Source organism: Cyprinus carpio, chromosome B13, assembly GCF_018340385.1.
Source record: "Cyprinus carpio isolate SPL01 chromosome B13, ASM1834038v1, whole genome shotgun sequence".
In the NCBI taxonomy this organism is placed as follows: Eukaryota; Metazoa; Chordata; class Actinopteri; order Cypriniformes; family Cyprinidae; genus Cyprinus; species Cyprinus carpio.
The window spans coordinates 22,760,507-22,783,540 of NC_056609.1; the positions used below are offsets into that span (position 1 = coordinate 22,760,507).

At 38.1% G+C, this 23,034-nt stretch overlaps 1 protein-coding gene across 1 annotated transcript; it reads right to left on the reverse strand.

The window, feature by feature from the left end:
* Positions 1-246: 246 nt before the first annotated feature.
* si:dkey-157l19.2 (uncharacterized protein KIAA1522 homolog) lies at positions 247-22,600 on the reverse strand. The gene is made up of 7 exons (XM_042737318.1): positions 22,333-22,600; positions 13,985-14,233; positions 5,509-5,637; positions 5,341-5,384; positions 5,001-5,142; positions 4,758-4,868; positions 247-4,664 (listed from the first exon to the last, which is right to left on the reverse strand). The coding sequence occupies exons 2-7, from the start codon at positions 14,223-14,225 to the stop codon at positions 1,141-1,143; spliced, it is 4,191 nt and encodes a 1,396-aa protein (XP_042593252.1). The 5' UTR covers positions 14,226-14,233; positions 22,333-22,600; the 3' UTR covers positions 247-1,140.
* Between the last annotated feature and the right edge of the window lie 434 nt (positions 22,601-23,034).

The following is a 23,034-nucleotide window of genomic DNA, read 5'->3' on the forward strand; positions in this document are numbered from 1 at the left end:
TCTAATAAAAAAAACTTTCAAAAAAGAAAAAACCATAGCCAGATCAGAAGTCACCATGAAGCTACTTTAGTAACTGTTTTACACTTTTTACTTTCATCACATGATGAAACAATAATTAATTTTTGTAATATTTGTAGAGAAAGAGTTGACACAATATGTAAATAAGACATTTCTTCTTAAAAAGCGATTTTTCTTAAGGGGAACAATAATAAAAATGTCAACATAGTGCATGAGAAAATTTTCATATATTAAAAACATTTTTCTTTTATTTGTAGATTGTAGCAGACTGTAATGTACATCAAGTATGTAAACTTATGAAATTCTCTGTGAAAATACAAAAAATAAACCAAAAGTAATGATTACACAGAGAATAACACCTTAGACCTTTTGTTTATGCGGTTTCATTACTTCTCACCACCTTCTTGGCCCTACTTGCACACTTACAATAGTGAGTAACAGCTTTTGTTTCATTCATCAGCTCCATCCTTCTGTTTCATTTATACTTGCTCGGATTCCTTCTCCACATTCCTGTATACTGTATGGATACTTTGTGTATGATCACCTTTATTGACAATGGTTTAAAGGTAAAAAATAGGCTTAGTAACACACTGCAAACAGAAAACAATAGTCACAAACCCCATCCCAAAATCAATGTTCCATTCTCCTGACTGTTCTCCCTCTTTTGGTTTGGCTTCTTTACATTCTTTTTACTTACGTTCTTTACCTTCATTTCCTTTCATACTGCTCTCGTATTCAGACATACATAAATGACTGTAAAAATCCACCATAGAGATTAATTGGTCCTGCTATGTTACCGTAATTTTTACAGGGCTACCAGCAGGGAGGAGCTCTACAAACTTGAAGGTAGCATGGCTTCTGTCTAAGAAAGAGGACACATAAATAAAATAAGAATATTTATAAATTCCAAATACCAGTGACATGCATTCCCATGATGAATGAGAATCAGTTACACTAAACCAGTGTACAAAAAGTGCAATATGCCTATCTGTACATAAAGACTTTTTTTTTGGATTTTATATTTCAAAATTGCTTAAGCAGTTTGGGCCTAGGATTTAAAGCCTGGGTTATATGCAAAATAAAGTAAAAACTTAAGGCTTATTAAATCATCTGTGCACATATTCATTCATTTGTTTTCTCAGAGTTCTCTGTCTGTACGTCCTGTCCGGCAGTTTGTACAGTCTCTGTTTGCACATGCTCAGTCTTGGCTACAAATTTGGCCTCTGCAGAGTTCTGAGCAACGCTCTCAACCTTAGCGTTGGGTTTCTTAGCAATTGGTGGAGGAACTTTGTTAGCCATCTTGAGGGAGTCATTAGACTTGGCTGAATCAGAGACAGATGCTAACTCTGCCACCAGCGTTTTCCTCAGGTCAGCCTGAACCTCTAAGGATGACGGTGTCTTTATTACGACCTTCTTTGGGCTTTTGGAGAAGATGAAGCTGGCCATAGATGCAGGGGAGTTTGGTACAGTAGAGGTGGCATTAGACGTGGCTAGAGGAGGGGCTCGTAGACCAAACCGCTTGGCTTGGTTGTCTTTTGAAGACATAGCAGCAGCCTTAAGACGAATGGCTTCCTGGAGACGCATGGAGGGGTTTGCTGCTGAAGAGACTATGGGAGGTGTGGAAGAGACAATGGGCACTGGTGTTTGGGTTTTTGGCTGCTCACCATCTGGCTTTGAGTGTATTTCAACGGAGCTTGATTGCTTCTCTGAATTATGCGGGATCTTGTTGGGTTCTTGTGCCAGAAGTTGAGTCTTTGGCTCACTGATTGATTGGTCCTTTGGTTCTGTTGTACTTGGCAGGGTTTCTGGGTCAGGCACAGTAGGTTGAATTTGTTCCTTGAGGGTTTGGGGTTTGGGTTCTGTTTTAGCACAAGGTTGTTTAGTTTCTGGTTCAGCAGGAACTGGGTTGTTACCTGGTTCGGTAGGTGGACATGTAGCTAATGAGCATTTTGGCTCAAGTATTGTGTTTTCTGTTTTTTGAGCAATGTTATTTGATTGAGTTTCTGGTTCGGATGATCTTTGCTGAGTATTAGATACAGTGGTTGTGTTTGTGTTGATGGACGGAGCTTCAGTTTTTGGCTCGGTGTTGGAAAGAGCTTCTACATCAGGGGGCAGTGATGTCAAAATCAAAGATCGTCTGATGGGCTTTGGAGGTGCCTCTTGACTGACACCTGATTTTGGTTTGGGTTGTGATGGTTTATCAGGACCTACAGCAGGGCTCTGACTGGACTTAACTGACCTAAGACGAACCATCTGTAGGAGAGACTGGGTGACCATAGGACTGGAGGTCTCCTCTTTGGCTGGAGAGGGACTGCTTGTCCGTTTCTCTGTTTCTGTCGTCTCTAGTGTGTCCTCCATTTTCACATTACTAGGTAGTGGAGGAGGAGGAGGAGGAACGCTGACTTGTTGAGATCTTACATCAGTGGGTTGTGGAGGAGGAGGAGAAACAATGACTTGTTGAGATCTTACATCAGTGGGTTGTGGAGGAGGAGGAGAAACAGTGACTTGTGTAGATCTAACATCAGTGGGTTGTGGAGGAGGAGGAGAAACAGTGACTTGTTTAGCTCTAACATCAGTGGGTTGTGGAGGAGGAGGAACGCTGACTTGTTGAGATCTTACATCAGTGGGTTTTGGAGGAGGAGGAGAAACAATGACTTGTTGAGATCTTACATCAGTGGGTTGTGGAGGAGGAGGAGAAACAGTGACTTGTGTAGATCTAACATCAGTGGGCAGTGGAGGAGGTGGAGGAACGGTGACTTGAGATCTTGCATCGGTGGGTAGTGGGGGAGGTGGAGGAACGTTGATTTGTTGAGAAGTGTCAGACGATGTTACTAACACATTATGTGTAGAAGGTATGGATTCTTGCAGACGGGATGAGATTTTCTGTGGTTCAGAAGGTGGTCTTGGTGGAGGTGGAACTTCCTGCAGTGGGGGTGGTGGAATATCTGGTGGTAATTGAGGCATTGTCAGTAAAGACTGTGGCGAAAATGGTGGCGGCGGTGGAGGGAGGTCAGTATCATATTGCACAGCGACAGGAGTTGCTGTAGTCGTACCTACTGGAGGTGCTGGAGGAGGAAACAGAGGAGGTGGAGGGATCCAAGAAGTCAAGTCCTTTATTGCTTTAGCAGCTAGTGTAGGAGTTGGGGGAACAAAGTCAGGAGGGGGTGGAGGAGGTTTGGCTTGGCTGTTGTTTGGTATTGGTGGGCAATGATCTGGGGGAGGTGATGGAGATGGGGCGACATAGGCAACCGGCACTGCGGATTCAACTTTGCCTTTTATCTCTACTGGCTGCAATAGAGGTGCTACTCTGTCAGCATTTGCCAAAGCCACATCCGGTTCATCTGCAATTTTAAGACCTCTCTTTTTGGCCCAGCGTGCATAGTTAACAGGTCCGAGCCCACACAGCAGTTCAAAAGTCCGCTGGTTGTGAGCCCAGGTCTCAGGAGGAGGAGCTGGCGGAGCCAGTACTTTGGGATGGGTGGGAATCTCAAACAGAGACAACAGAGCCATCACAGCTGGTGAGGAATTGTTACCACTGATTAAACTTTTTGCAGACAGAAGGTTGTTCTTAAGTTCAGCAAGCTTACGGGTGCCATGTGTGTATGATTGGGGTGCGCCAATGGAAGACACTTGAAGGTTATTTCTGTGTATCTGTAGCTCAGCTAACATAGTTTTCTTATCTGTGCTGACTGGCTGGCTCTCCTTTGATGGGGAAGTTGTCAACTTGTGAGTGGTGGCCTCCATGACAGCAGGGTATGGTGATCCATCTGGAGTGCTGACATCAGCCAAGTAGGTAGAGCTCTCAGATGTCTTCCAGGTCTGTTTCCTGTTGTGTAAAGAGTATGACCTGCTGGGAGGAGCTGGAGGTTTCTTGCCCCGTTTAATCACCGATAGGTTACGTGTGAAAGCAGCAGCAGATCCTGTCTTTCCGCTGTCCTCCTCCTCAGTAGAGCCCCCATTCACATGAGTAGTTTTAACATGAGAACCGTGGTTGTTCAGCTTAACTGGTCTATTCGTGTTCTCAACCTGACTCCCTCTGCTGGCCACACGGGGAGTGCTACTGCTGGAGATGGTAGAAGAATCGGATACAAGCGTTTCTGATGATCCCGAGTGGGACCATCCAGAGTAGTTTGAGTGGGTTGTGGAACAACGTGAAGAGACTCTGGAGGAAGCACGTGTGGATGCTGGACTGGCTGACACCAGGCTGCTTTTGCTGACGGTTCGGACACTGCTGCGACTTCGGCTGCGACTGAGCTCCACAACATCCACAGATGATGGAAGTACAGCATTTGGAATGATTTTAGACATGTATGTGGCCTGAGGTGAGATGGACATTACTGCACCGGTTGGGTTCTCTGTCCAAGGAACACCTAGAACGCCTGCTCCTGACATTTCTGGATCTACAGAATGGTTTATGAGCCCATGGAGGATGTCATCTTTGGGTTTTGTCAGTCTGGGGAGCTCTGCGTTGTATTTTTTAACTGTGTACAGGTTCTGTATGCCCTGTAGATGGTCTTGTACACTTTCTTGTTCAGAGCTGGAAGACGTGCTGTCCACAGTGGAAATTATGGCAGGTATGATCATGTCTCCATTGAACAGCTGATCATCAAGAGGTCTTGTGGTGATCCATGCTGCCCGGTCCAACCCTAGATATGAAATATAAAAATAAATTAAACATGTTTTCCACGAAATAATTCAACAACGTTTTCTACACTAGAGTAGACTGTAGCACAACATACCCAGTTCTTTCTGGACATGTCGAGGAATTCCTACAACAGTTCTCCCATGTTTCCTGCGAGACTTTGTCTTCTCTGCAGTCTTATCTGGCTTCAGAGGGCTGAATGTTGAGGCTGGAGAAAGGAAACAGAAAATATTGCTGTGATGTGATATGAATTCTTAAATAACTTTATGAGAATGTATCTTTAGCAGGCCAAGACGTTTTTATGTTTAAAAATGATATGACTAATAATGTGAAGTGTCACCTTGGCGTTTGAGTCCTGAGCGTGTTGATCGTGAGGAGATGGAGGAGCGCATCGAAACAGAATCGGCCGCTGTGCTCTCAGACTCAAAGCCCCTCAGCTCACTGAAGGCCATGCTGTCTTCAGTCTGAGCTGTTACTGTTGACTAAAGGAAACAGCATAGTTAACTTTCCAAATTGATATTCTTTCATCAGCAACTTAAAAGTAGTCAATACATTTTTATTGCACTTATAGAACTACATATGTGCACAAGTAAAATCCAGGCTGTCACTATGGTGGGAACAGAAGTAAATACATTCATAACTGGAACTGAGGGTTCAGTGATGCATGGAGGAACACTTACAATCATACTCTGGTCATCAGGGTAGTCAATCCCATTCCTATCATCTGGAACATAAAACATTACCTCTTATTAAACAAACTGCTGCATGTTTAGGAAATGCATGTGTTTGGTTCAGTGTAAAAGTGTGTAATTTAAACAGACACTGATTTGAAGTTTGACTTTTCTCACCCTCTTGCTGCTGCATTTTCAGGCCCTGCTGTGCCTCTGTGTGCAGGTCCAACACATATTTAGGCCGATTACCCTCCACAAACACATTTTCTTGGAACTCCTGAAGAGAAATAGCTTCCTCTTTAGGGGCTGTAGAGAGATAATAACAACACAAATAATTGCCTTTAATATTTCATATATATTCAGAATATTTCATATATATTAAGATGACAGACAAATATAGTATAGGATGTTTCTTTTTTTAAGATTTGTTTTTGGCATTTTGCCTTTTTTTAGATAGGACAGTGTAATGACAGGAAGCGAGGTGGGAAAGAGAGAGAGGGAGGTGGCGGGATCAGGAAAGGTTCACGAGCCGGGATTTGAACTTGGGACACTCGAAGCACTACGGCACTTTATGTTGATGTGCCTCTCAAGGCTACTGGCACAGACAGTATAGGATGGTTTAAATGTACAGGACTTGGATGTTTTAAAAAGTACACACACACACATATACACACACACACAGAAAAATGCATGCAAGCCAATAATATAGCAATATATCTGATTTAAGATAGCTCAGTTTCAGTAACGGCTAATGCAAAATCAATTACCTCATTCACTTAACTAGGTGTTCTTCATGTTTTAATGCCACATCCTATTATGCAACTTGATCATTAAAGAGACTGACTGCCCCGTAACCTGGTTATAAAGCCAATTACACTGTTAGCCTGCATGCTAAATGTGCAAATACCATGCCCAAATTAAACATTTGTCCTGATTTCACCCTGTTAATTCAATCATTATTTTCTGGTCATTTGGGTCTTTGGGAGCATTTTTTGATGGGTTCATGGTATTTCTATCCATAGATGCTATGGATAGAAATGCTATGTTTGCAATTTACTGTACCCACAATTATTCACCATGCAAAATTCTGATAAAAACCTTTACAAAACAAACTTTTAATACTGTTAAAAACAGAATACGGTTCACAAACACATCATTCAGCTTGTACACATGAGTAAATTATTGATACTCCATATTGAAATTTAGAAATGTGACATCTAACAAAATCTGACAAAGACCTACCTTTTGTTTTAAAGATGGACAGAAGAGAACAGTCAATTTGATTTAGCAAGAGCACCATGTCAGCATGACCACAAGAGTTTAAAGTGATGAAATCCTCTGTGTGTGCTGGCAGCACGCTCTTTAATAATGACTCATTTTAGAGTAAAGAGCTTTACTAACTAACAAACAGCATTTGGTGAGCTTTAGTAGTCCTGATCCAGATAAATATCTGATAACACATGGGCTAAAATACTCCAGAAATTTCTGAATTTCAAGGAGTAAACCAATGTAGTACAAAAGCTAGACCAAGAGTGTAACTGCAGAAAAAAAGCAGTTATGGATTATGTACTGTTTCTTAAGGTTCTTGATTGTAGTAAACATAGACATCACTGAATAAGAAGTTATTGATTATGAAAAAAAAAAAAATTCTTAAAGCTTTGAATAAAGTTCCTCAGTCGTTTAGACTATATTTATGATACTTTTTTGTCACACAACACTGTGCCTTAACTTTCTTTTGTGTTTCATGGAAGAAAAAATACAAGGGTTGATTAAATGACTGGGTAAACTATTCCTTTAAGACCTTCCTTTCAACCAGTTCACTTTCTCACCACTAGATGGAGTACAAAGGAACTGTGAGGTCACAGGTATGCTTGAGTTGTGTAACAGCTCTACATTTGAGACAGTCTGACACTTCACACATAACTCTTTAATACTGCATTTACATTATTCATTGACATTTCTAGTTGATCTCTGCAGCACGATTGCTAAAAACCAACCTCAGTCCATCTCCATCTAAATGTTCCTCTAAACCAGGCCAGACATGTCCTACAGCCTAAAAAACCCAGCCCATTCATTTATAACGTGACTGGCCTTCCTCATCCAACTTCATTAATCATGAAAAGAGAAGACAATCTGTAAGAACTACAATGATATTTAAAAGTTTTGTTCTTTACATTCACAAATTCTTTCAACTGGGAATACATGTCTTCTAGAACTATAAAGTTAAAGAACCAAAAAATAAAGAAGAATGAACACAACAAAAATGAAAGCGTGATAGAAAGGGAAGGAAAGTGAAACTTTTCTCTGACTGTTGATATTTCTGTGCCTTGGTGGAGTACTTGGTTTGTCTTACTAGTGATATATGTGTGTCTTTAGATACAGACAGCCAAACCACAGATAAAATGTTCCTAGCAATGGTCTTAAACAATTAAAATAGGTTTTTTGTTTTTTTTACTTTTCAGCCCTGAGGAACATACCATACTGTATAATAAAGCCAAGAGAGATGGCATTCACAAGCATGATGTCCTCTCACTTTTATAAACCGGCAGCAACACAATGACATGAATATTCAGTATTTATGGCAGAAAACATGCTGTTTAAATCTCGAGTCCAGAAAGACAATATTAAATCAGCAGCAGTAAAAAAGAAAAAAAAGAAAAAAAAGACTCAAAAGCCAAAATATTTACATGAACACCCACATTTGCTTGCCAATGCATTATTAACAATACAGGATTGTGCAGTCTCAGGTGTGCCTTTATCAACATTTAACAATTCTGAACATGGCTTATCCATTCAGAATTTAGAATAATTTGTATTACAAAACAACATGAGTGATACAAAACTGATATGAAAGCTCTAATCTAATAGTAAATACTCCTCCATGTAGGTGTGTAAGTGTACGTATGTGCATAGAGTATTATGGTGATGTCTAAAAGGTTGTATAATCTGTACCATGACTTAAATCATCTTTGAATGTATTCTCAGAAGTTCAGAGACTTTCTAAAAACTGATAACCTTCTGAAAAAGCCAAATAAAAGCAGCACAGAATGAGAAAGGCTAAGGCATGCCTGGGCCTGCTGAGGGCAGATGTCAGAACAGCTGCAAGGAGTCTCAAACAGGATAAAACTCACACAGACTCCCTCAACAGCTTTAACTTTACAATCAAACTAAACCTAATTTAAATAATTGTATGGTGGTTGTGGCTTTCGACTGCAAGCAAAACCATTCAAAAACAAAACAACAGGAAAACTTCAGCTTATCTCGGTTCTGTTAAAAACCTTGAGTTTGTCGCAATGAGAGACTTTATCCTGGCACCTGACGCTGCTGTCCTTCAGAGTTGATTTAATAAAGGTTATTAAACATTTAATCAGTAAAGTCAAACCAAAGGTGAAGAGACTGAGAAGCGAGAGAATGAAAGAGGAACACAATGTGCTAAAATGAATGCTAGAGGTTAGCAATGTAAACACACACAGTGTAGTTCTCATCACTGGCAGCTAGATCCCACAGGCAATGTGTGTGCTGCCAAGACTGCCCTGCCCTGACAGTAGCGGCTGTGTTGCATCTGGGCAGTAGGGGACAGCACTTTTAGATGACTACTCTCAGTTTTTATTGTATAAAGTCAGCAGATGTATTTCAGTCTTTTTCTCATATCTCACAATGAGGTATACATTGAGCTTTCATAAGCACATTTTGAGCTTTCATGTCATAAATATAAATAAAATATTCATATGGAAGTGTTAAATATATGATTTATGATTTAGCAAGAAAATGTAGTAATTTATTTATTCATTATATCATTTATTTATAAATTATAATTTACATATATTTTAATTTATAATTTTGTATAAATGTATAATTTTTTATATTATATATTATTTAAAAACACATTTATATACTAATGATTATAATATTTAATACAAAAATACGTTGCAGTTTATAAATGAATAAAACATGTTTTGTTTTTAATATTCATTAAACATGAATTGTGTGCGCTCCAAAAGAAAGAACAATGAATTCTCAGGTTTGTAGAACAAAAAAGGAGGACGTTTTTGTCCAAAAGGTAAATTTTCTGCTGCGTTCAGTGTGACGCCCAGCACAAATAGGCTGGGTGAAGAAACTCTACATTTATAGCGGCTTCTGCTATGCTTCTGCTTAAACATGCAGCATGAATGCTATAACCTGTTAATACGAGCAATGAAATGAAAACACGCTGCTGCAGATGCGAGATGTATAAAACAGGCCTTAAACTTAATCTCCCTTGGAAAACTGTCCGTTTGTCCCCGAGGCATTATCCATTCACAGTGCAGGTAAAGGTTAACTGAGGCAAATATCCCTCATCTCAAGTCGATACAAATGTCTTTGAAAAGTAAGTTGACTGATTATAGGTTTTTTTAAACATGCATACAACCTGCGCTTTGATTTTGGATGATTTTCAGAAAGTGGTAAGAAAGGCTTCTGTCTGCCACACCTATATCACATAACAGTAACGTAATATTTGCCATTTCGTCAGTTAAAACACACAGAGAAGAGGTACAATTACTGCAAAAAAATGATCAGTAATACATTTCTTGCTAACAGAATGTCTTATTTGATAAAACTCGCTCCTTCAGCAGGTATCACTGAAAAACAAAGCTGCAGTGCAGACATGCATTAAAGTGTGAGCTCTGTGTGTCCATGTAGTCGATACTTTAATTTTATGTAACTTTTTAAAGAAACATTGATTTAGGATGTTTTCACACCTGGTTTTGATTGCTTGGTGCAAATTAGAGTTTAATTCCCAATGGTCAAAATGCCGTGTGTCACTTGCACAATGCAAAATATCATACTGAAATTTCTTTCACTTTTGCTTTAAATCAGGTTCTAACAAGTCCTAATGCAGTGCAAGCACACAAAACTGAGGATATAACTGCTATATATAGCCTATGATGCAATTATTATTATTAAAAAGAAAATGAATTTTTAAACCAGTTTAAATTCAGACCAGGTGCAATTCCAATGAAAAATGCTACATAACAGGCAAGCTGAAACTCATTTAAAATCAACACTTTACAACACACGCATACCAAGCTAAATATGGATGTTGGACATAATAAAGAATTCACATTTAGGAAACAAGAGCCATATTAAGTCAGTCTGAATCAGTCTAGTTCTGGCATAGAGCTGGGTTCTGATCACAAGAACTGGAAACAGAGAAAGAGCCGAGCAGAGAACCAGTTTCCCAACTTTACACCTGTTCATTGTGTCAGAATCTCCAGGGCAAAGCTCAGGAAGGTATGGAATTCTGCACAAACACACCCACACGTAACAAACAAACGCGCACATAAACTCCGTCTGTCCTCATCTCTCAAACGTTCACAGGGACAGTGTTTAAAAAGGTGTTAAGGAATGATTGGCATTTCTCATGCGGAGTTGAAAAGGAAAGTCAAAAGAAAGGTCAGGATTGTGGGTAACCCTTGGCAAACCTGTAACTTCCAACGGGAGACGTCATAAACATTGGAAAAAGCTGTGTGTGTGTGTGTCAGTGGAACATTTCATGGGAAACGGGTTTAAGGTAACAGCTCTTTGTTCAGACTGAACCGCCAACATCCCACAGGAAGTTTTGACGTTGCAAGGTCTGGGATACAGGATGCAAAACACAATATTATGTGTGTGTTCTCAGTAGCTGTGACCCTTTTATTACCTGTGCTTGCTAAAGTAAGCATTACTATTCATAATGCTAATATTTAGGGTACGAACAAACCCCTAGCCCTAAATATTAAATTACATATTGCTGGTTTTTGGTACGAAAGTTTTCATAGCAAAAAACATCCAAAAACCCACTAAAATATGATGTGTGGTTTCTTCAGGCAATAAAACCATAAAAAGTGAAAATATTCAGTTGTTAACAGCACATTAGGATGATTTCTGAAAGATCATATGTCACTGACTGGAATAATAGCTGCTGAAAATTATATTTGCCATCACAAGTTTAAATTACATATTAAAATATAATCAAATAGAAAACAGTTATTTAAAATTGTAATAATATTTCACAATGTTACTGTTAGTACTTATTTTTGATCAAATAAATGCAAACTTTTTTCTAAAGACAAAAGTATAGACCCCAAAACTAGTAATTATGAAAATATTTATAATGCATGTTTTTATTATTGTAATAATCCCTTAGTTATTGTGTCCAAAGCAGAAATAAATATTAATATAAAAATCTAACTGGTCACAAGACACCAAATTGAGATCAGCAATTTACCCAGACAAACTAATCTAACTTACTGAGACTGAACGTCAACTCCATATCGTAAGGGAGCAGCACTAGATAACCTTATCAAGTTTCAAAACACACTGTAAGATTTTGTGTTTTTAAAGTGACACAGTCTTAAAACCAACACAGAGCGTCATTCCCAAGAACCCAGATCGATCACATCACACACCCAAAACAACAGATGATAAAACACTGCATAAACAGCATTTTAAAGCATCATAGTTGCTATATTAATGCAAATCGTTTGTCCTTTTCTGAGAAAACAATTGCATAATCCGCAGCAACAAGCTCGGTAAAGAAAAGTATTTACAAAAATAAAGTTTTAGAGTATCATGCCATTAGATTAGCAATATGCTGCATGAAATCTTCCTGAAATCAACTGTGAGTCACATCCTCCAATGCGTAATACTAATTGCATCATGATGGTCTGCATGCTGCCTATTTAATTTCAGACTAATTTCAGGGCGAGTGTGACGGGTTTAAATAATCCATCCTGCTGGCTTTTTGTACAGTCTTCAGCAGCAGGTAGGTACCGCACCCTCAAAACAATCACATAAAAGCTGTTTATTTTTTGTGGTTATGCACCATATCGATCATTAAGAAAGCTGCAGTCTGTTGTGTCAGCCCGGCGAACGCGTGCATGTGTGTGTGTGTGTGTGTGTGCGCTTGAGTGGATTCATGCTACATTGAATGGGTGGGGTTGAGGTGTGGTCTCACAATGGTCTCCCTGCTATTACAGCCCATGTGGAACCTTTACAATTCATCTTCTGCTTAGCAAACACACACAAAAAACATAAACAAGGCATAATTTACATGCATTCAATCCTGGTTCTGATCCCAAGCTCCCCCACAAATGTACTGCACACTTTTAAATAAACACTTGATACTCGTACACACAATGCGAGTACTTAAAGTGACCTCAAGTAAAGGCCATATTTTATCTTCATGGCATGTTGAAATCCCAGCTCCGGAAAACTCATGACTTTGTGATAAACAAAGCAAACATTTTCTAGACCTCTCTCAGCACACACAATAATATATAGGTATTTTAGAGACATATCTCAAGAAGGTTAAGGGTCATTTGATGTGTAAGCCCCATTCTCTGGTCCAACACAAAATAAATAAACCACAGAAATGGAGTGAAATTATCAAAACTCATGGTTGGAAAAATGATAGACTTATTTTTAAAGCTGCTCACTGCTAAGTTAAAACTTACATGCTAGAGAATGCTGAAAACAAGTTACCCAAACTAATGATTCTTCTAGATTGTAAAGGGATTACTCTACTAATTACACTGTCTGAAAAGAAATGACTGAATGTCTGCACACATTACCCACTACTGAAATCACTTCTAAAACACATAGCCAACATTTACTAGTTGGGCAATACAAGGACAGATAAAGTGTGTAATATCACATACATGATATTACATGACATTACACACACGACTTCCCCACATATGTCACATACGTGGGGAAGTCGTGGCCTAATGGTTAGAGAGTTTGACTCCTAACCCTAAGGTGTGTGTGTGTTCACTGTTGTGTGTGTGCACTTTGAATGGGTTAAATGCAGAGCATGAATACTTGGCTGTATGTCACTTTCACTTCACTTACATTTTAAGCACTGCTTAAAAATAAACCTAAATCAATACCTCACTGTCAGTACAGTAGTTAGGTTAGATTAGTTGGCATGTTGCTGTATCAAATCCCATAAAATGGTTGAGAGATATTTTCCACCAAGGCTTATATTTTACTGCAATATTCTTATTTGCAAATGTCAGTAAATTCAAACTGAAAGTATTTTCATGTGCCAAAACAGCTTGTTGTATACACTTATAAACGATTAAAGCTAGTGACACCATTAATCATCTAATGGTTCAATAAGCATGCTCCAGCCAAATGATTTGGAGTACAGTCATCTTGATTAAAACAATGCTTATCTTTGAAATGGTAACACTTCAGCTTTAATGTGCAATGTTAAAATACATTTTATCCCAGTTTAATATGCAAAGTGAAAAAAGCAAGCAGTTGCTGGTTTAATGGTGTTGGAGTGGGAAATAATCTTAAACTTCCTGTAACTTAAACAGTAGAGCAAGTCGCTAGCTATGCCAAGGTCACGGGCTTGATTCCCAGGGAATGTATGAGCTGATAAAAGGTATACATTGAATGCAATACAAGTCACTTTGGATAAAAGCGATCTTTAATTTCCCTGAGACTCGTCTGCTTACATAACCTGTTTATGTTATAATTGATGTGAAACTAGTGGCTAATATGAAATCAAATCTTCCAAGTGAGAAAGAAAAGAAAAATAGGCCCGCCAGTTAAAAAACAAACACACATACATCTTCGGAAGAACGACGGACATCTAAAAAGAACATGATAGCAAAAGTATTACCTGTGACAAGTGATGATTTTGGTAGCTCTACAGGTGAACCAGTGGCAAGCAGGTCTCCATGCATCTCTGTAGCGCGTCGGCGGGTTTTCCTGCGCTGGCGCTTCAACCACTTGAAAGCACGCCTGAAGGATGCTGCCCTTCTCCTGCCCCTTTTGCCCCTGCCGCCCTGCTGGTCCTGACTGAACACCTGCAGCATATCTGGGGGAATCAGATCCCCTACAGACTCACGGCCAGATGACATTGCACAGCCTGCCACAAAACAGAAATTTTTTAAAGGTGTATTGGTGTAATGCAAATACATGTCCCTTCAGATTTTTAAAGCCAACTTCTAAAAATAAATATTTGTCTTTGTAAATTAAAGTTCAGATGAAACTGACAAAGCAACTGATCTTTTCTTCCAAATCATGAGGTATTCTGGAGTGAAATTACTGACAAAGAAAAAAATATTTGATGAGGACCATAAATTGATGATTGGATTATGAGATGTGGGCGCTGCACTCAAAATTTAATGCAATCTTTCAATTGTTTGTGGACGAGCGGGTTTAAGCAGATTAAATGATTGGATAAATCTGGCAAATATCACTGGAGAAAATCTATAGTTGTCACTAGAAGATTGAGACGATTTGACAATTTGATTAAAAATCGCAAGGATAAGATATAAAAAAATGAAACATTAAAATGTAACATCATGCATTTACAAAATAGATACATTTTTTCATTTAATGCCAAATTAAGTAGCATCAGTCTAGTCAAGTCGCAGCTTCATCATCATCATCATGTGCAGCCGATCATATTTTGCTGAATAGACCCATCAAATGTACTCCTTTCCACAAAGCAAAAATTACAGCCCCAGTAAATGTTTATTACAATTTTTCCTTTGTTTATTAAAACTTTTTAAAATAAATAGTTATAACTACAATGATGACTATAATTATGTAGCTTTAATAGTCATTCTAATTCTATGAGCATAGCAATGTCCACACCACAACTATAACAATATAGAAAGGACAATATCTTTGTAATCACTTTCAGTACATTTTTATAGTTGATGAATGATAAAAACATTGACTGCCAATCAGAATCCAGAGTGCACATTTAAAGCGACAGACAACAAAACTGCAGTGTTAAATGACACACCATAAGTCTCTAAAAACTGTTTATTTTCCCTTTTGAACATATCTTACTTAAGAAACCAAATGAACCTGTACTGCTACCTGTGTCCCCTCAGAAAAATAAAACTTCCATGTCATCCTGCTTGAAAAGAAAAAAGATTCTTGTTATAAACAGGTCTATAACAACAGAACAGAAGGGGAATTGTTACTGATATCGCTGGTCCCAATTAATCAGGGTCTGATCCTAATACTGTACATCGCACACCAAAATTGCAATTGTCTCTCATTCCTGAACACCAAGTCATGGGCTCCACCCTTACACACACAGATACTGATACACACCCTCACACAGCACACACAAACACACATTCATGATGTGTAAAACATTCGAACACAAGGCATTATATCTTGAATAAACACACCCAGCAGATGTATTTACCAAAGGAGGTCATTTTACTCAATTAATAGAGACGCACAAACATTCACAAAGAGCAGAACTTCACATGAATGCACATGGCATATAAAGTAAACGGCAACTTGAAAATGATGCTGTTTAAAATAAACAGCTCCTTCGAAGCTGGACAGCTAGAGTGAGGGATGTTAGAGAAAAGGAAACGCAAGAAATGTATATTGACACACTAACATGACGTTAAAAATGAGGAAACGAGTGAATTTCACGTGTGCGAGTGAGACTGAGAACAAGACATCCTCACGTGGCTGCAGGGCTCCGTTTAGCAGGTCAACAGACCAATCAGAGTGAAGCATTCTGACTCACTCTGTCACCATGGAATTGTGCAGAAACAAACAGAGCAGAACCAGCATGCAGCGGTCCCACAGACTTTATCCACTCTTCATTGTAATCCCATCAGTTTGATCCACAGTTACAAACACTGACTCACATGTTCTCTGCGAGCTGCAGATGATTCATTTGCATTTAGTTACATAATATTAGTTATTATAATATACATGTCAGGAACTCATTTGCATGACATCTCGGGCCTGTTTTGTTTGGATGTTCTGCCTGTGGTTTAATCCTCACACACACAAGCACACTTGCAGACAAATACTGTACACACTCCCATACTGGAACTCTCACAGCCCTGAGAAAACTGCACTGCTATTCCAACAGGCGTGTCTGTGTGTCATGTGATTCAACAGTTTTAGGGTGGATTCAAATGTTGTACTCAAAAACAAAAAAATTTGTGGTATTCCCCAAAAACGGACTACTGTTTTATGTGTGCTGCCTATCATTAAAAAACAATTATATGAAACTGTACACATTACGCAGTGATAAACATTTCAAGCAGTAGTATTGCTTGTATGTTATTATCTAGATCACATAACCTCATTAGGTGCATGTTATCATCATCATTATGTGAGATGGTTGTTTTGCAATTTTAATCCAGTTTTGTGTAAAAACATCAGAACATCTCTTGCCAGTCCAAACAAATATGTCAAAACAAGGAATGTAACTGGTGCACTGAAAATGGAACGGTGAGCGCACTGCATTATGGGATACAGACTTGCACTAGTATATTTTAGCAGTGCTATGTTATCATACTACCCTTACTGTTGCTGCAGTATTCAGTATGTATCCTGTGCACAGACGGCCTACTACATTTGCCAAAATGTAAGAGGCAATGCAATGGGACGGTTTGACTTTCATTTTGAGTGGGATGACGAATCAGTAGTAATATCAAATGCAACTCAACATGCAAATTTTTTCCATAAAGTAGGGTTAAAATAATGCGATAACTAAACAACACTTAAAACATGCAGAAGGAGTCATGTGACAACAATATATCCTACTAATGATTGAAACATGTGGAATAATGCCTATGGTCTCTATCTGTTTTTCTTCTTTTTTTGCATATTGTAAAGGCAAATTTTCACATATGTAAAAGTCAAGGCATTGACCAAAAATACAGTTAAAAATAGCAATATTGTGAAAAAAGGACTGGACCATCACTACTCCAGTCTTCAGTGTTGTTCATGATACTTCAGAATACATTCTAATATGCTGATTTGGTGCTCAAATTTCTTATCATCAGTGTTGAAAATGGTTGTGCTGATTAATATTTTGGTGGAATTTTTATACAGCGTTCTTTGATTAATAGAACGTTTTATGCTTTTGAAGCATTTTTTTGAAGCATTTCTTTACTGTCAATTTTGGCATCCTTGCTCAATAAAAGTATTAATTTCTTTAAAAAATATGTCTTACTGATGTTAGGGTACATACTACAGTATATTTGGCAGGGCTAGCATGATAGTAAGCATAACTAAACTCCCGAGATTGACACCTGGCTTATCCTCTCTGCTGTAGTGTGTGCAGGTGTGCTAAGCAGGAGAGGGTGTGTGTTCATGTGGGTTACAGGAAATGGAGGTAAATCTGGAAGATAAAATCCCTGAGGTGTATTAACCAGGAAAGCTGTGGTCACATGAACACACATGCAGAACTGAACCATGCTTGCCTTATCTTCAGTTTGATTCGGTGCTCACCAGGTGGTTGGTACAGACTGGTATTCTTAGACACACACATATCATGCACAGGGGTTTTCCAGTCAAAGAAATGAGACATTCACTCATAAGCAATACATCTTGAGTTGGTTACACATAAGACATTACGTGCACAACTATGTGCAGCGTCACAACTGTGTGAGACAGGAGCACTTCTCCTGTCTCAAACGCAGACTGTTATAAGAGCATTTAGGAAACATCTTTCTTTCAAAGCCCCAAACCTGAATTGAGGGTTAAGGAACTGAATTCTTCCCTAAGTGCCGAGGGGAAGTGCTGAGGGTCACTGCAGTGTTTCCAGGGAACAGTGAAGGAAAGTGCTGATAGCTGTCATGCTAACTGCACATTATATCCTGATGGGAGTGTCTGTCTTTCCTCACAGCTACCATTACAGTACATTTACCCAATAACACAGACTGACACAAAACATGTGAATCTGAGAAGACCACCTGAGGTATGTTTTTATATTAGATATCCGTGCGACATGAAATAAACCCAGTGGATAGAAGTGCATTTCTTATGACGATGAAATACAATCACTTTTTCACTTCCAAACTTCAGAGGTGCGTGTGTGTGCTGACATTCGTATCACATTTCATTCTGATTTCATCTGCACAAAAATACACACTCTGACGTTTAGATGTGATCAGCGTTATTGTTTAGAGCAGTGGTTCCCAATCCTGGTCCTGGAGAACCCCCAACACTGCACATTTTAGATGTCTCCCTATTAAAACACACATGATTTAACTCATCAGCTCATTAGTGAAGACTCCAAGACCTCAAATGTGTGTGTCAGATAAGAGAGACACCAAAAGCGTGCAGTGTTGGGGGATCTCCAGGACCAGGATTGGGAACCACTGGTTTAAAGAATGTGTGTGTGTTCTGGGGTTTGCAGCAGCTTGTTGAGAGCAGGAGTCACATTCCTAAACGACTGTGATTGTATAATTCCCGTGGGACTCCAGCTCCACCTCTCCCTTCCATCATTGTCTTCTTCCTCTCATCCTGTTTTTCCTCAATGCTTCTTCCATTAGACTGCTAACATTTGAGTTTTAATGGAGCTAGCTTTGAGTCTCAACACAAACTGTCCGGAACCATCTAACTGTATCATCTTCAAACAACCTGTAACTGTCTCTCTAATAAAATCCACAACTTTCTTACTGTATCATCTTCATAAAATCCAGAACCGTTTCACTATCCAAAACAATCTCACTGTATTATCATAATAAAACCAACAACTGTCTCAGCGCATCATCTTCAAACGATCTAGAACTGCTGATATAATCCAAAACAATTTTTGGATCATTCACAATGTTCTACTAAACAGTCCACACACACTTAAAGGATTGTCTCACGCCTAATTAATCCTGCAGTATCAGGGCTTCTTATATAATGATCAAATGTTAAATCAAGAGTTTTAGATTGAAACCACTCAAGCTCTGTACTAATGTCATCTTCTACAAACACACACATCAAAGTGATAAAATCTCCCAGCTGTTGATGAAGCCATCACGGTGATCAATCATCTGCAGGGAGGCAGCACATTGATTCACGGTCTGTTGTGCCAGCTGAAGGTTTATTGAGGGTTACTTTACAACCTGTGATGCCCGGAGCAAAACCAGACAATTGTCAGCCACTTTACCTCACATCAGCTGCCAAAAAACAGCTTACCCTGAATAAAGCAACATTTGCTAGCGTGGGAAAATGATCATCAACATTGTCTCAAAGAGATCGCTCTCTCTCTCTCTTTTGAATTAAAGGTGCAGTAAGTGATTTCATCTGTTTTGCTGAATTCAACTACAAGCCTTCAAAACCAGACAGACGGGCTTTCTGATTGAAGCACTGACTTTAATTAAACAGGTATGAATTCTAAGGATACTTATTTCAAGTGAAATACCTTTAAGAACCCAACTGGCACAGTATGGCATTAGCAATATCAGGCTGCGATTGCTTAAAACAGTTTTTGTCCCGCGGTGGCACATTTCCTATTAAAACAAGTCATGAAGGAGACATTTCGAAGCACGTGTCCCTTTAAAAATAATAATAATAATAATAATAATAATAATAATAATAAGCCAACAGCCTTTAGTTAAAGTAAGGATGAAACAAGGATTATTTTAAAATATTTTCTTTTTTTTGTGACAATATATGTGAATGAAAAGAGATGTGGGGAAGGTGTTTGGATGTGTTTTGTGGTTATTGATTGGATGTTGAGATGTGAGTGGGGTTTAGGCAGACGAAATGATCGGAGAAGTCCTGTATATGTCTCCAGAGTACACTGTCGTTTTCAACAGAAGGTCAAATTATGACATTTTTTTTTTTAAATTTGCAAGGTCAAAAAATTTATTATTTAGTTTTTTTTTTAAATGGTGTATATCCATGAATGAATTGTTCATAATAAGATTTATAACATTCATTTAAAATATAGATATAATGAAAATATAATTTTCATTTCAAGCCAAATTTGAGTTAAAATCAAAAGCCACAATTTGCTACTTTCTAGTCGACTGCAGGTGAGGTGGGGAGGGACCTGGTGATTTTAGAGAATATTTGACTGGTCAAAAATCTGTGTAGTGCAGGATGAGTCTGTTTTTCCAGAATAATTTTTTTTTTTTTTTTAATTATCTGCTAAGAGTCAGTTTTGTCCACTTTTAAGAGTACACTAGTAAACTAATGGCCCAAAAGCCAACAAACATGGACTAAAACCCACAAGACTCCAATTTTAATATTATGGAGTCTTTCATGGGGCTGCCAAACAAACCTAAATATTCTTGTCACAGTGACAGGTCAGGTTTTACGCTCAGAGGAGCATTGCCAGTCATCTTCACACATTTCATAAACAACTCATCATCATGACAACTGACTCTGACCTCACCACGTGGCTATTCAGATATATGTATCTGATACACAACAAAACAGTGTGAGTGATGGATTCAGATCATGCCAAAGCAAATCAGCCATAAATAATACTAAAGGGACGCGCTATTAAATCAGTCAGGAACTTTATTTCCTACAGCTGGTTAGTGGAGAACACACACACACACACTTCCTGCTTCTGAAGCCACTTGCGCAACTGATCTGGAATCTCTACAGTAACAAGCCCCAGCATGGCAGCCTGACGGGTACAGCGACACACCCTAAATCAACAATGCCTACAATCACCTTTCTTTCTCTCTCACTCTCCCTGAAGTCACCCATGATCAACAACACACTAGCTGAGAGCATTAGAGCAGGAGTCCCTCTGTCTCACTCCACCTCCTCCAAACCCCTGCAGGTCTCCTATCTGTTTCAGGTTAATGTACAAACCTGCACAAGGTGAAGCGTCTTTGAGACACACATGTGTAAAGATGGAAAAAACACACCGCAGAAACATGCATCCCCAGAATTGCTACAGATTTTCCCTCTAGAATTGAATGATTTATAGGAATTCTATGGGCGAATGACAGATAAAAACGTCTGAGATGATACAAAAAAGTAAAAATCAATCAAAAAAGGGATTTTTTTTTTTAAGTTGAGAACCAAAAAAGTGTCAATGTAGGAACTTAATATTTGTATTCATGTTCGTTTCATATATTTTTTATATAATTGCATTTTCAATAAAAAAATCGTTATTTAACAATTCCAAAAAAATGTCATGTGGTGTAACACAAGTTAAAGGCAGTAATAAAATATTTTCCTTACGAACCTAAACATACCCGAGTGTTCAACATGACTTGTAAAAAAAAATCAAAACCAACAAAATGTAATATCAATAAGTTTTCATAGGGTTATTTGATTTGGCCTTAGTTAACCTTTGCCTTATTTTCAATTGTCAAATAAATAAATAAATCCCTAAAAAAAAAAAAAAAAAAATTGTGTGTGTGTGTGTGTATATATATATATATATATATATATATATATATATATATATATATATAAAATAAACACCAGACCTTACGGGCACAGTCATGAGGGCCTACAGTGGTCCTTTCTGTGAGATCATTTCCTGTTTATAGTTGTCACATGGCAACAACATGCCTTCCTGCAAACAGGTTGCACCACACTGACAGTAATTTGGTACACAAATTTTTTTTCTTAGAAAAGATAAAAAAGGATTTTTTATTTTATATATATATACACACACACACACACATACATGTATATATTATATATATAAAAGATCATACCAAACTACTTATACCAACATTACATTTTTCAAGAATGTCAGCATTTTAATGTAATGTAAGCTTTTATTAAGACCCACCCCCCTCTTTTTTTTTAAAAATCTCCCAAAAGTTACAAAATGTTGTCATTTTAGACAAGTCCCACAAAAATATCAGAATGACATTTAATGCATATAATATATGTCTGTGTGAACTGAATTAACGTATTCAAAAAAAAAAAAAAAAAAAAACTGGTTCTAAGAAAAACGTCGTTTTGCGACTTTAAGAATTAGAAATACTTAAAAATATAAAAAATATTTGGGGACTAATAAATGAAATTTTGCAAACAAGTAAAAGAGAGACCAACACACACACACTTTACTTTTTACGGAAAAACCTATTTGAGACCAAAATATCAGGGAGAAAAATTTTAATGATTAGTACAAAGTACAAACACTGAAGCTAAGAGTACAGAAAGTTTTTACACAATTCTAACTTTAACTCTAACTCTAACTCTCTGACATTGATCTAAACTTATACACAAGTTTTACTGTCATGCTGGGAGACAGGGCAGGGCTGTTACCTGTAACTTCTGGATCCCTCAGTTTCCTTGTTTGGCGCTGTGAAATCCTTTACATCGGGCGGCCCATGTGAATGTGGTCTGGAAAGTTCAGGTGAGGCATTTCAACGGTATTCCCGTTTTCTTAGGAAACTCTTGTTCCTTAGAGAGCGACCAGTCTTGAACAGTCCTTGCAGCTTGTGCTCTCATCTGGCTTGAGAAACTCCTCTCTGCTCAATCCTCAAGAGGCTCCAGGTGAGAATTAAAAGGGAGTTTCCAAACGCTGTCAGGACTTTATTGCTCAGTGGCGCCATCCCGCGGCCACAGAACGAACAGACACTCACTTCAGTCATGCACTAAAGGGCGTGCATGATTTATGTGTCATTAGTGACTTACAGGACGTATTGCTATGGAGATGCTTAGTCATCCAGGACATCGTTTTAAGAATTAAAAAAAATAAAATTCAATTAAAATCAATTATTGGAAATATTTTTAATGGAACAAAATATATCAGCATTAAAATGTTATATACATAAATAGATTCAATATAATGTATATATAATTTATCTATTATATTAATATATGTATATAAGTGTCTTTTACACAGGTCTAATGCTCAATTACAGTTACGTGTTTTTAAGTGTATGAGTAGGCTATGCAGTAAATACAGATTTAGTGCGGGATTTCATTGTAGTTTTATCAATATCAGACAATTCAACATCAGTA

Bases quoted from the DNA above. Each gene is read 5' to 3' on its own strand.
- si:dkey-157l19.2 (XM_042737318.1), bottom strand. From the start codon at position 14,225: ATGTCATCTGGCCGTGAGTCTGTAGGGGATCTGATTCCCCCAGATATG. The intron at 5,143-5,340 runs GTAAGTGTTCCT...TGTTTCCTTTAG, and splicing joins CTGATGACCAGAGTATGATT to TCAACAGTAACAGCTCAGAC. The intron at 4,869-5,000 runs GTGACACTTCAC...TCCTTTCTCCAG, and splicing joins CTCAGGACTCAAACGCCAAG to CCTCAACATTCAGCCCTCTG.